This window comes from Magnolia sinica, chromosome 17 (genome assembly GCF_029962835.1).
Source record: "Magnolia sinica isolate HGM2019 chromosome 17, MsV1, whole genome shotgun sequence".
Classification (NCBI taxonomy): Eukaryota; Viridiplantae; Streptophyta; class Magnoliopsida; order Magnoliales; family Magnoliaceae; genus Magnolia; species Magnolia sinica.
The window spans coordinates 42,481,785-42,494,851 of record NC_080589.1 but is presented as its reverse complement, the minus strand read 5'-3'; the positions used below and the strand labels follow the sequence as shown (position 1 = coordinate 42,494,851).

The 13,067-nt window shown below is 40.4% G+C and overlaps 1 protein-coding gene across 1 annotated transcript in view; it reads left to right on the top strand.

The window, feature by feature from the left end:
• Positions 1-11,667, top strand: part of LOC131231243 (protein TRAUCO-like) — a 32,653-nt gene extending 20,986 nt beyond the window's left edge. Inside the window, exon 2 of the mRNA XM_058227376.1 lies at positions 10,990-11,667. Within this exon, the coding sequence (XP_058083359.1) occupies positions 10,990-11,291 (302 nt within the window). The 3' untranslated portion in view covers positions 11,292-11,667. The remainder of the gene's footprint in view (positions 1-10,989) is intronic.
• The last annotated feature ends 1,400 nt before the right edge of the window (positions 11,668-13,067 follow it).

Here is a 13,067-nt window from a genome sequence, read left to right as displayed (position 1 = left end):
TCAAACCATGCATGGGGGGATTGCTTGGGACCATAAATAGCATTCCTTGTCTTGCAGGAAGCCATTCTCCCTTAAGCAATAAAGCCCAGAGGTTGCTTCATGTATACTTCCTTAGAAAGGTCGCCATTGATGAAAGCATTCTCGACATTGAGCTGATAGAGAGGCCATGACTTGTGTCCTGCAATGGACATAAACACTCAAATCGAATTGAGTTTGGCAATACGCGAGAGCATCTCTTCATAATCTATACCAGTTGTTTGGGCATACCCCTTCGCAACAAGATGGGTCTTAAAATGCTCAACTAAGCCATTTGGCTTATGCTTATTGGTGTAGACCCACCTACAGTCGCCAACTTGCTTGCTAGGAGGAAGAGTTGTCAAATGCTAGGTGCTAGTGCGATGTATGGCTGACATTTCCTCCTCCATAGCACGCCTCCAACTAGGATGAACAAGTGCATTTTGGAGCTAATTGGGGACCACATCACGTGACAAGGTGAGGGCAAATGTGCGACAAGGACTCGGGCAATGGTATGAAACAAAGAGATCGGGTGAAGAGTGGATGAATGAATAACCTTTACAAAAGGCGATAAGAAGATCCAAATATGTAATGTCGGTTGTAATGGTAGGGACCGCCTATGGTAGTGAGGGTGTGGGACTTGAGCCTTGCGTTAAACTATCAGGCCCAAGAGGGGGCGTGGAAGATGATACAATAGATCGAGGGTGAGGTGGTAGGTTGTCTGAGACAGATGACAGTGTTTTGGGGTAAAACAGGACATCTTATAGAAATGAGATGTTTGCACTAACAAATTCACGATTTATGGTAGGGTCCAAGCAACGGTGCCCCTTCTGGGTATGATAGCACCCAAAGAAGATATGTTTAACAACTCAAGAGTCAAGCTTGTCAGTGAGAGTACCGAATGTATGGACAAAAGCAACATAGCCAAACACTTGAGGCAGTACAAAAAAGGATCGATATGGAGAAACAAAACTGAGAAAGGTGTGGCCCCATGAAGAACAAAAGAAGGTTGTCTATTGGTTAGGTAGCAGGCAGTAGGAACTGCGTAGCTCCAAAAATGTATGGAAATGTTCATATGAGTTAAAAGTGAGTGAGCTACCTCCAAAAGAAGGTGATTCTTCCGTTTGGCCACCCCATTCTATTGAGGCATGTATGTATAGGAGGTTTGGTGTGTAATACCACAAGAAGACAAATAAGATGTGAAAGTAGAGGACATATATTCAGCAACATTGTCAACAGAATTTTTAATTTCCACATGGAATGATTTAAAATGTTCAAATACTTTTGATCAATCTTGCAACAAATAAATCTAAGTCATTTGAGAGAAATCATCTATGAACGTCACAAAATACTGAAATTTATTTAAATTAGGCACCCAAAGGGGACCCAAAATATCTGAATGTATCAATTCAAATGGAGATCAACTCCGGTTTATGGTATGAGGTAAAAAAGTAGTACGGCCATGCTTAGATGGCTTACATGCTTCACAATTTATTAATTTAAGACGAGATAAAGAGAGAACCGGGCTATGGAGAGACTTTATAGAGGGGTGATCTAGACGAGCATGCCAAAGCGCATGAGAAGGAGATCCTGCTGAAAGGAGAGTTGAGTCCACCCTTCCTAGCTCAAGATAGTATAGTCCATGTTGCTCACGCCCCCACCAATCATTGCCTTGGTTCAGAGGTCCTGCAAGACACAATGAGATAGAAAGAAAGTAATTGAGTAGTTCAAAGACTTGGTAAGTTTGCTAACAGATAAAAGATACATAGGAAATTTGGGCACAAACAGGGCAAAGTCTAACTTAAGCTGAGCACTGGGTGAGGCAATTCCTTTACCAGGGCCGATGAAAGAGATTCATTGGCTAAGGAAATTGGCAAACAAGAAATTGTGCAATCAATGAAGGAAAGAGGGGTGCGTGAACTTGTCGTATGATCCATGGCCCCCGAATCGATCACCCATGATGACGATCCAGCAAATGCAACCGAAGCATTACTTAATGGTGCATGGGAGGAAGAGGCATTGACATGTGTATCTACAAGAGAAGAGCATCCAAAGAGTTTCTCTAGGTCTGAAAATGAGAGGGTAACCGATGTACCTGCAGAAGAGTGCTCCCCCTGAATGAAGACTGGGTTGGCTTAGGAAGATCTCAATGTACCATTTTTCTTCATTAACTTCCAACACTTGCCCACAGAATGGTTGGTTTTCGTACAGTAAGTGCAAAAACGTTGCTGCCCACTTGTACACCCATGACCACGACCTCCTCCACTCCCACCATGAGAGGGCGGACGACCCCCTCTAACATTGTTGCCTGTGTCGGCGTAGGGGGCAGTATTGTCACCAAGAGGGGTAGGGTCATTAGTGGAGGGAGGTGCGGATACACAGAACACATACAAAAACATTAGAGAGGGTTGTCACTTGTTCACTTCCAAGAATTTGGGTCCTGACTGGGTCTAAATAAGGCCGAACGCTGGCAAGAAATAGGGCAACCAATATTTCTTCACGTTGGTATTTTTGTTAGGATAAGTCTTGGGTGAGTGGATGGTGAAGAGCCCTTTCATCTGCCGGGCCATGGAATCGTGCACAATGTTCATGTAAATTGTCCCATTGTCTAATTGTTTGAAATTCACGGAAGATGTCGTAGAGACGTTGCACATTCTTCCCCATGGAGTAGAGTTGCCGTAGACTATCCCACGTCTCTGGTGGTATCCGTATACATCACATTATTGTATACTAGCTCTTCCATACTGTTAGATAGCCAACTCATCACTTGGTAAGTGTCTTCTTTCCACTTGGAGAAGGTATCGGATTTCTCACTTGGGCCATTGTTTGACAGATGTTTGTGTTTGTTTTTTTATTGTAGAAAAATTGTGACTGAACAAGCCCATTCTCTACCCCACATAACTTAATCGATACAATTTGCAGATTCTCAATTTTAGTTTCAACTTGGGACACCATTATCAATCAATCACAAAATTCAGAGTAAACTGAGATAAGGAAAGATGGTGAGCAGTTTAACCAAGAAAACGCAGATTGCGACGGAGATGTGGGCCACAAATTAGATCGCCGAGATGAGGAGCATAGATGGATCGTAACCGCTGCAAGATTTGGATAGCTTCTGCTGTTCAGACTAAGAGGGAACAAGAAATCGACAATGGTCCCTTCGCAGAAGCAATGAGGGCAGCGTCGAATATAAGGTGGGCCACAACCTTCAAAGAGAGAGAGCAGTGGCGATGGGATGATCTGATACACAAATCAGCAACACAGTGGGCCAACAATCCAACAATCAATGGCAGAGACAACCTTTGGATCCAACTGATCCAAACACGCCTTGCGAACCAAGAAGATCTAGATCCAACTGATCCAACCAATCTGTTCGCACTGCCCGCCTGCTTTAAAAAACCCAGATCCAACTGATCCAATCTCGCTGCACGGAGAAGAGGAAGACACAGGTCCTCTTACACCCTTAATGGCAGCATGGAGAGGAACCCAACTGGTTCCACATTTACACCACCAAAACAACAATCAATGAGAAGACACGGTGAAGGAGAGAGGATGTGATCAGCAGGCCACACTAGGATCCCTAAGATCTGCTTTGTTACCATGTGCAGGTTGATATCCTAGCAATAGATCTGGAAAACATTAACACAATCCCTTAGCCCTGTGGCATGGTGAAGAAACACTTGAAGGAGGGAGGGAGGGAGGGACAATTCTCAACATTATTAATCATTTACGAAAAATTATTGCTATTATCATAAATGGGTGGTTGGCTTTGTGGTTATTTTCTGGTTCTCACTCCATGTACACATTTTTTTACACCTTGGTTATGAGACGCTTGGCTAGTGTGTGGTCGACACATGTGCAATATGTGGTGTGCCCATGTGGTGCCAAGCAAATGGTACAAGTCTCAACATTCCATGGAATTCTATGTGTGTCACTTGGTGCTTGAATGGCAATGGATGTTTCCTTTAAATTCAAAAGGAAGCAACATGAAGTAACATAATTCATTCAAATTCAAAAGAAGAGACAATGGTTAAGATGTGATGAGGCATAAAGTGATCTCTCTTCATGTCCAAAAGATGCCATGTGTAAAGTGATATCTCTTCATGTCCAAAAGATGCCATGTGTAAAGTGATCTCTTCATGACCAAATGTGCTATGATAAGGTGTCATAATGAAGTGTAAAGTTTCTCCAAAAGGCACTCTCTCTATTTAAGAGATATAATTCAAACCGTAGAGCATTCATAATGCAGGGGCATTTTCACACCGGGCTCGAGTAAGATTGCCTATGGGATGCAGGGGCACACTCGAGGTGGGCGGGGCCCACAGGGGAGGTCTCGTGTTCGAGACTCCTCATCGGGGGTGATTAATGCGCATTTCATACCAGGCTCGAGTGGGGTAGCCTGTGGGATGCGGGGACACACTTGGGGTGGGCGGCCTGTATGAGGCGGTACCTATGTGATTTGGGGCTCACGAGGGGGGTTCGGTCGAGGTCCTAACCCATGAGATGTGGGGCTTGGGCTATAAGATAAAGGGATTAATTCGCCATACTCTAACAATTCGAACTTTTAGAGCAAGTGGTTAATTGTCCTACATCAAATTGGTATCAGAGTGGGAGGTCTTGTGTTTGAGACTCCTCACCGGGGGTGATTAATGCAGGGGCATTTTCACACCGGGCTTGAGTGGGGTTGCTTGCGGGATGCAGGGGTACACTCGGGGTGGGTGGGGCCCACGGGGGAGGTCTCGTGTTTGAGACTCCTTACCGGGGGGTGATTAATGTGCATTTCAAACCGAGCTCAAGCGGGGTAACCTGTGGGATGCGGGGACACACTCGGGGTGGGCGGCCCTTGTGAGGCGGTGCCTATGTGATTTGGGGCCCACGAGGGGGTTCGGCTGAGGTCCTAACCCATGAGATGTGGGGCTTGGGCTATGAGGTAAAGAGATTAATTCGCCGTACTCTAACAGTTTGAGCTTTTAGAGCAAGTGGTTAATTGTCCTGCATCAATTCATTTCTCCAAAGAGCATTCCATATACTCATCTCCATATAATTCCCATACTCTTATTTATACTCTTATACAATCATACGCTCACAGTGAGAGTATCCTTCTATTGTTATTCTCAAGTGAGAGAGTGTTTTTTTCTTTTTCTTTTTTAATAGTGATGATTTTATTGCAAAGAGGCTAAAAGCCTGAAGAATTACAAGAAAAGATAAAAGAAATGAGGAATTGAACTATAAATCTTCCCAACTTTGAGAAAACTGATCCACCACTAGTGCCTTTGATTCAAATGTCTATTCCATGAGCCACTCTTTTGCCGTATTGCATACATCCAAATAGGATTTTCTATGATTTCTAAAATAGCGATCATTCCTTTCCAACCATAGAGCCCATATTCCAACCAGAAGACATAGATGCAATAAATTCTTCTCTTTCTTCCCTATACCCCCACCATGCCAAGATAAAAAGAAACTCTCAATTGGGCCCGACATGACCCATTGAATACCGAACTTGTCCAAAACCCCCTCCCACATCTTCTTGGAAAACTCACATTGGATATGATTCACTGGTTCTTCATGTTGATAACAAATGAGAAATGTATTCGGAAGGATCATGCATTTCTTGCACAAGTTATCCACCTTAATCATTTTGTTACTTCCCACTAGCTAAGCTAAGGTGGGCCACCTTTGGAGGAGCTCCATATCTCCAAATATATGCTATGTGGCTCACCTAGCTACCACATAGCCCACCACTTATCCTTTTGTAAAAAGATTTGATTGAGAAAGTACCAAACTTTTCGTCTAACCACTTCATCGAGTTGCTTTGTGATAACACTGGACGCACCTTATACAATACCTTTAATAACCTCAAAACTCCACCTCATCCTCATTTAAATTCCTCCTGCAAGGAGGGGCCCAAGTGATTGCATCCCTATGACTAGAAAAACGTCTAGCCACTGACACATTTACCTCTTGTGAGATCCTTGCTAGAAGGGGAAACCAATGTAATGCCTCCCACCCAAACATCCTCCCAGAACCTATTACCCTTCCCAAAACCCAACGAGAAACCCACTCCTTCCCAAACCTTATTTGTCAGAAGTGCCACTGCTTTCCAAATAGCCGTTGCCCAATACAACAATGATGCCTTAATCTGCCTACTATCTCCTTGAACTCCATACTTCCTACCCACTACTTCTCTCCATAGACTACCCTCTTCCGCCCCAAACCTCCATACCCATTTACCTAGAAGTGCTAAATTCATATCTCTTAACACCCGGAGATCTGCCCCCCTTGATCCCATGGCTTACATACACTCTCCCACTTCATGAGATGAAACTTATGCTTATCTTCTGCTCCCGTCTACAAAAAAGCCCTCCCAAGTTTTTCAAGCTTGTTGACCACTGCCTTTGGACATTTAAATAATGACATATAGTGCACGTGTGAGTTAGACATTGCTACCTTAATTAACGTTCACCTTCCGGCCAATGAAAAATGCCGAGTCTTCCAACTTGTTAACTTGCTTTCAAGTCTCTTGGTAACCTTGTCCCATAGATGTTTTGCTGGCTTCCCTTTGCATGATGGTAATTCAAAATATGTAGATGGAAGTGAAGCTTCCCTACAACTGAAAGTTCTTGCAAAAAATCCTACTTTGTCAAATTCACCCCCAAATTTTTGCTTTTATCCGAATTAACTTTCAAGTCTGAAACCACCTCAAAACATACCACTATCATTGAGAGATTATCCATCTCGATTTCATCCACCTCACATATAAGCAGTGTTTCATCCGCATATTCTAAATGAGATACTTGAAAATGAGAATTATCAACTTTAAAGCCTTTAAGTAAACCAACCTCTACTCCTTTATCCATCATCCCGCTCAAAGCTTCCATCACCAACACAAACAAATATGGCAACAAAAGATCTCCTTGACGTAGGCCTCTTGATGCCTGAAAGAAACCATTTGGGGATCTATGAATCAGAAGTGAAAATTTTGCTGATTTCACATGCACGAATCCACGATTGTTATTTATCTCTGCAAACCAAACGACCCAACATGTAGTCTAGAAAATCCCAATTAACATAATCGTACGCTTTCTCAATGTTCAAGTTGTAGACAATTCCTTTCATCCATTTTCTGTAAGCATCAATAACTTCACGAGCTATCAATGCACCATTTACTATTTGTCAACCCTTTATGAATGTGCCTTGCGATGTAGATATGACATACCCTAACACCATTCGAAACATTGATTCTAAGATCTTTGCCAATATCTTATTAGGACTACCCAACAAACTGATTGGTCTAAAATCTTTCAAACTTTACACCTTTTTTTTTGTTTCTTTGGAATTAATGCAACAAATGTAGCCCCTACTTCCACCACTATAAAACCTTTGTCAAAGAATTTGTTCACAAATTCGATGGCATCCATCTTCACTAAGTCCCAGAATTTTTGATAAAAAGCAATCGGGTATCCATCCACCCTAGGAGCTTTGTCACTCCCCAAATCCAAGATTGGCGCCTCTATCTCCTCTACTGAAAAAAGCTTTCTCGAGGGATTCAACCGTCTCCCTCGAGATGGAACCAAATGGGGTGAGAGCGTTAGCATTAGGTTTTTTTTTTTTTTTGCATATCTGATTAATTGTGTTTAGGATTGCTTTTAATAGCGTGGATTTATTGTGCAACATGCGATTCTGATTTATCCTAGAGGCAAAATTGCTGCAACCCATTCACAATCTACATATCCGACTATGGAGGGTGCAATTACTGTCTTAAAGATAGCGATTATTTTGCGATTCAATTTCCTGATGTTCAACTTTTCTTCCATTGTCCATCATCTTTTTCTAAGATGCATTGCATGGATGGACTATAGGACAACCACTATGTGATTGGACAACTGTTAACATCCAATTATGAGTTTTTTGGTTGACTGTGGACCGTTGCTCTAACCAATCCCTTTGTAGACCACTGATTGGATGGCTACTACATTCCATCACCTTGCTTTTGGAATATGTTTCCCCCATGGGGTGCTACATTAGATCTATAGCCTTGACCTGCATAGTAGCTTCTTTCAAGTACTCATGGGCTTTGGGTTTTGTTATTCACATATTGTTGGTTTAAATACTATTGAGAATTGTTCAGACAATATCATTGTGTAAACGGGGTGTCAATGGACCGGGTTCTAGTTGGGTATAGGGGTACCGATACCCTTACCCACCAACAGGCAGTGTTTACTGTATCGGTATCACGTTATGTGTCGCACCCTTGGGATACAGATACATATTGGTTTTCGCACTGGATATATTGTTTATATCAGGTAACGTATCGCACTTTTTGGGAAACATTGAGAATCTGGTCAAAATTTTCAATGAAATTTCGAGGATTGTTAAAAAAGACCTTAATACACAGTTTTAAATCATGACATCACCAAAAAAGTGCACATAATAGGTTTCCTTTGTATAGGGTCTTAAGTTGTGTTGTCTCACGGAACTGATGCAATTATATTCAAAGTGAATTCATAATAGTTATAAATGTAAGAAGATAACACAACCAATACATTGAAAACCAAAAGAAGAGGTAGAAATTTAGGAATATACCTGTTACCAATTTGGGAGAAAATTGGAAAATTTTGAATCATCCCCAATTTCCCCCAAATCGGACCTACCCTCAAATCTTCAAATTCGAGTGTATGTGATGATCATTTCATCAAACACTCCTAAATACTTCAAAATTGGACACAATTGACTGCTGTTAGAAATGAAATTTTGAGAAAAAAATTGTATTTATATAGAATTTATTTTAATTTAAAATGATTTTTTTTTTCCCAAAAATTGGCAAAAACTTAATAAATCAGTAGATCAGGCATCATACATGTTTGATTTCATGTTTGGAGTGCAAGATTGCAAGCAATTTGGGAGAAATTGGGAATATTTTGAAAATTTCCCAATTTCCTCCAAATCGGGCCACCTACCATCAAATCTCAAAATCTAAGGTTGAAATCCTTGATTTCCATGCAACACATGAAGAATTAAGGATTTCCTATGATTTCACACTGATTTTATATGATTTAAAAAAAGGATCAAAATGTAAAATAACTCACCTTTTGAGAAATGACCCCAAATGTAAGAAAATCTTGATTTTGATTTGAAATGTAGGTTTTTCTCCCAAATTCAAGCAAATGATGGACTGAAATCCACCACGAACACGTTAGAAGCAGGAAAACCGAAGAAAAATATGGAAAAAATTGGAGGGTGTTTTGGACATTTCCCATGCGGTTCCTGGAATGTATCGAAGATATCTTTTGATATCAACAAGTATTGTCAATATCAAGAAATTTTTATAAGGGAAAAGTTGCGATTCCTCGGGATATCGTGAGATATTGCTGATACATTGTGATATGGTGTGATATTTTGAGCAATACGTAGGATTTTTTTTTTTTTTTTTTCCATTTCCAACTGTACTCCAAGGATGTTTCATATCCCTGGAGTGATACCGATAATATTGGCCAATATCATCGATACTGCATACATTGCCAACGAGTACTGCTCCCATACCCATACTCGGGTTGGGCCTAAAATGCGCACCCATACCCATACCCTCTAAGGTGTTGGTGTACATGTTATTGGGTACCCATTTATAATTTAAGATTTAAAAAAGACAAACCATTAACTCAAAAATTTTAATTTTATAACACATTAAAAAGTGACTATGATTTTTCTTCAAAAAACAAAAAAGTATACAATGAGAGCTTGTTTATTTTGAATTAACGAACTAAAAAACAACCCTTCATGTTGTTTTTAATCCATCACATGATTAAAAGCTCAACCTATAATGGTGAAATTCTATACTTGGAGTACAAATAATTAGCATATGAACTGTCCAAATTGTGGACCCCATATCAGATGAGAAAGAACCAAAAGTTAAGATTGTTTAATTTTCTGTTCATCAAATCGGTGAATGTTTTTGGGAAGGTTAAAGGTGAAAAATATCTGATGTTCCTATTTCAACAAGGTCTACAAATTGAAGGTAAGAATTGTTCAGCTAATCTGATTTTGGGAATGTCACTCAATGACAGTGATTTTCTCAATTTACTCGGTTTAATTTGAGATATTGTTTGCCACGTGTACAATTTCTGTGTGCCTGCACATCATGTGATACACAGCCCACATAAAATAACTCTCCATTTTATTATGACTCTTGATTTGGTATGTAAATTCTACAAGGAGACTTGATATATAAATTCTAAATGGATATGACATGCTGGGAGTTTACCACAGGCCGTTTTATACATTAGGTGAGCCAAATGTCCACATCAAAATAGATAATTGGTAGGTTTGATCTAGACAGTACACTATTTCAATACATGGAATATATTATCAATTTATATATAATCAGGTCCAATATAAGTTGGGGTATGCCCGCATCCAACCCATTTATTAATTGGGCTCGAAAAAAATTCCAGACCCACATCTGCACCCAATTAGTTACACCATACCTAGCCCATGTTGGGCCATCAGGTTCGGGTGCCCATTGGGTGGACCCGGCCCGTTGACAGCCCTGTTGAGAATTTTTCAAGTGATCCGAGTTGAATTGTAGTTTTGGGTAGATGATGAACATTTTGTTTTTAAGTGGTAAGCATGATTGCAATTTGTTAGTAACTCTAGTTTAGGTGGGTCCAATGGTGGAGTGTGGATGGATTAATGTCTGTAAATTGCATGGTTTGCAGATTTCCACCCAGCCAAAATTGTTGAACCTTTTTCCCTTTTGAGTATTCTTTTCCACGGTCCTGTTGGTTGCTGATTGGATGGTTCAGATTATTCTGTGGCTGATCGATGGTAGCATTGACACAATGACTGGTTTCATGTTCCATGTCGCTGAATGTCAGAATTTTTATGGGAACTTGCATATAGAGGACTAGTTCATACAGATAAACTGCTCATTCTCTTAGTAGCACTTATGAAAGGCTGCCATACGTATTCCTGCAGGAAGTGAGATATCTTTCTTCAAGAACGGAGAATGTCAAGGCGTTGCATTCACCAATCTGAATGGTGGCCGATATTATCCAGCTGCTTCCATGTACACGCTCCCCAACCAGCCCAACTGTGTTGTGAAGTTCAATTTTGGGCCAGATTTTGAATTCTTTCCGGAAGACTTTGGTGGCCGTCCATCCCCAACGCCCATGATTGAAGTTCCTTACCATGGATTGGATGTCAAAGTTGAAGGTGTCGCTCAGAATGGCCAATCTGCAGAGAAGAAAACATTAACAAAAGATGAAAAAGAGGGGTAGATCTCTCTGTAACGTGTTTTCCTCTTCCCATTCTTTCTATTTTTAACTATGGGAAATTCACCAGGGGCTTGTAATGATACTAATTTCTTCCTCTTGTTTTAGCCTGAAATGGTTTTAACGCCGGCCGCCATTCTTGCCAAAATACGAGCACATATAACTTAGGATGAGCAAAGTTTTAAAGAAGACTCTTATATTAACCTAAAGAAAGGAAATTAGGCAGGAGTTGCATGAAAACATTTGAGTAGAATGTTAGCTGGATCTGTTGTATGAACTGCAGTGGGGACAACCTGCCCATGTGTGCTGCCCGCCAATATTGAAGCATCTGATTCCAGTATTGTATACAGTACATGTTTCTAAGGCCTCACTTTGCCTTTCATATCAATTGTTAAGTGTGTGATTGGATGGAACCCTATGCTTCCTGATGTGGCAGGTGTGTTTTTGGGGCCATTATATGTAGGGTGGGTGATGATCAAGTTGTTTTGGTCAGCAGCAGTGTTTTAAATATCGACGATGTCGGCTGATATATTCCGTGATATATCTTGGATCCCACTTGTGCGATACGAAACGCGCAAGTACTGGGATGTATCTCGCATGTTCAATCCGGCGAGCATTTTTTATTTTCAATCATTTTTTTTTCTATAAATCATGTTAAATCAGTGTCAAATTGTTACATGAGAAATCATGGATTGGGAGCTTCAATTTCGAGATTTGGAGGGCTGTGTTGTAGAAAATTGAAAAAAAAAAAAACAAAAATTTCCCAATTTTTCACAAATTGGTTACAATCTTTGTGTCCAAATATAAAATCAAACATGTATGTAGCCTATCTAGTAATTCTTCTTTTGCTTTTGATTGTATTGCTTGTGTTTCCATACCTCTTCTTACATTTATAAATTATATGAATAAACTTTGAATATACTTGCATCAATTAAGTTAAATTGCATAGATTAGGACCCCGTACAAAGAAAACATATTATATGTACTTGTTTTTTGTAATGTTTTGATTTGTAAGTGTGTATTGATGTCTTTTTTTAACGATCACTGAAATTTCATTGAAAAATTCGACCAATTTCCAATGTTTGCCCATGTTTCCAACAACAATGATACATTATGATACAACTGATATATCACATGCGATAACTGATAGTATCCATATCCCAAGGGTGCGATATGTAATGCGATACCGATATTTTGAATATTGGTTGTCAGGAGTGGGGGAAGAAAGGGACAGTTGCAAAATTAACCAGTGGTCAGGTAAAAAAGTTAGTGGTCAACATTCAACACATTCACGTGATCCCACCTGTGACTGCACTCGCCTTAGTTTCAGGACAAGACATACCAAGTTGGATATTCAACTTGTACTATATTATCAGGTATAGGGACATGTTTTTCTCATCCAGAACATGCTCCTGCTAGGCCCTGCTGTGATGATTGGAAAATCATGTGCCTGTTAGTGGACTGCTGAAAATGGATACAGCAACTATCCAGATTCAACTGGGAAAAAAAACAAAGACTGGTGGCTAGGATCTTTCAAGCCCAAAAGACGAAGATGAGGCCAATCCTGGGTAGTATGCTTATTAAACAGCACAAGGTTTGCTCAAGTACATCGTGGATTTTTTATTTTATTTATTTATTTATTTATTAACACAGGCACACACCCCCACACACTCGTGCCGTAGTGGAATTTCACCACCTATGGGTACCCTAAGAGTACCACCGTGGAGATGAATTTCAATGCAAAATGTTGTGACTTCAGCATTTGAATGTGGGCCATATTCC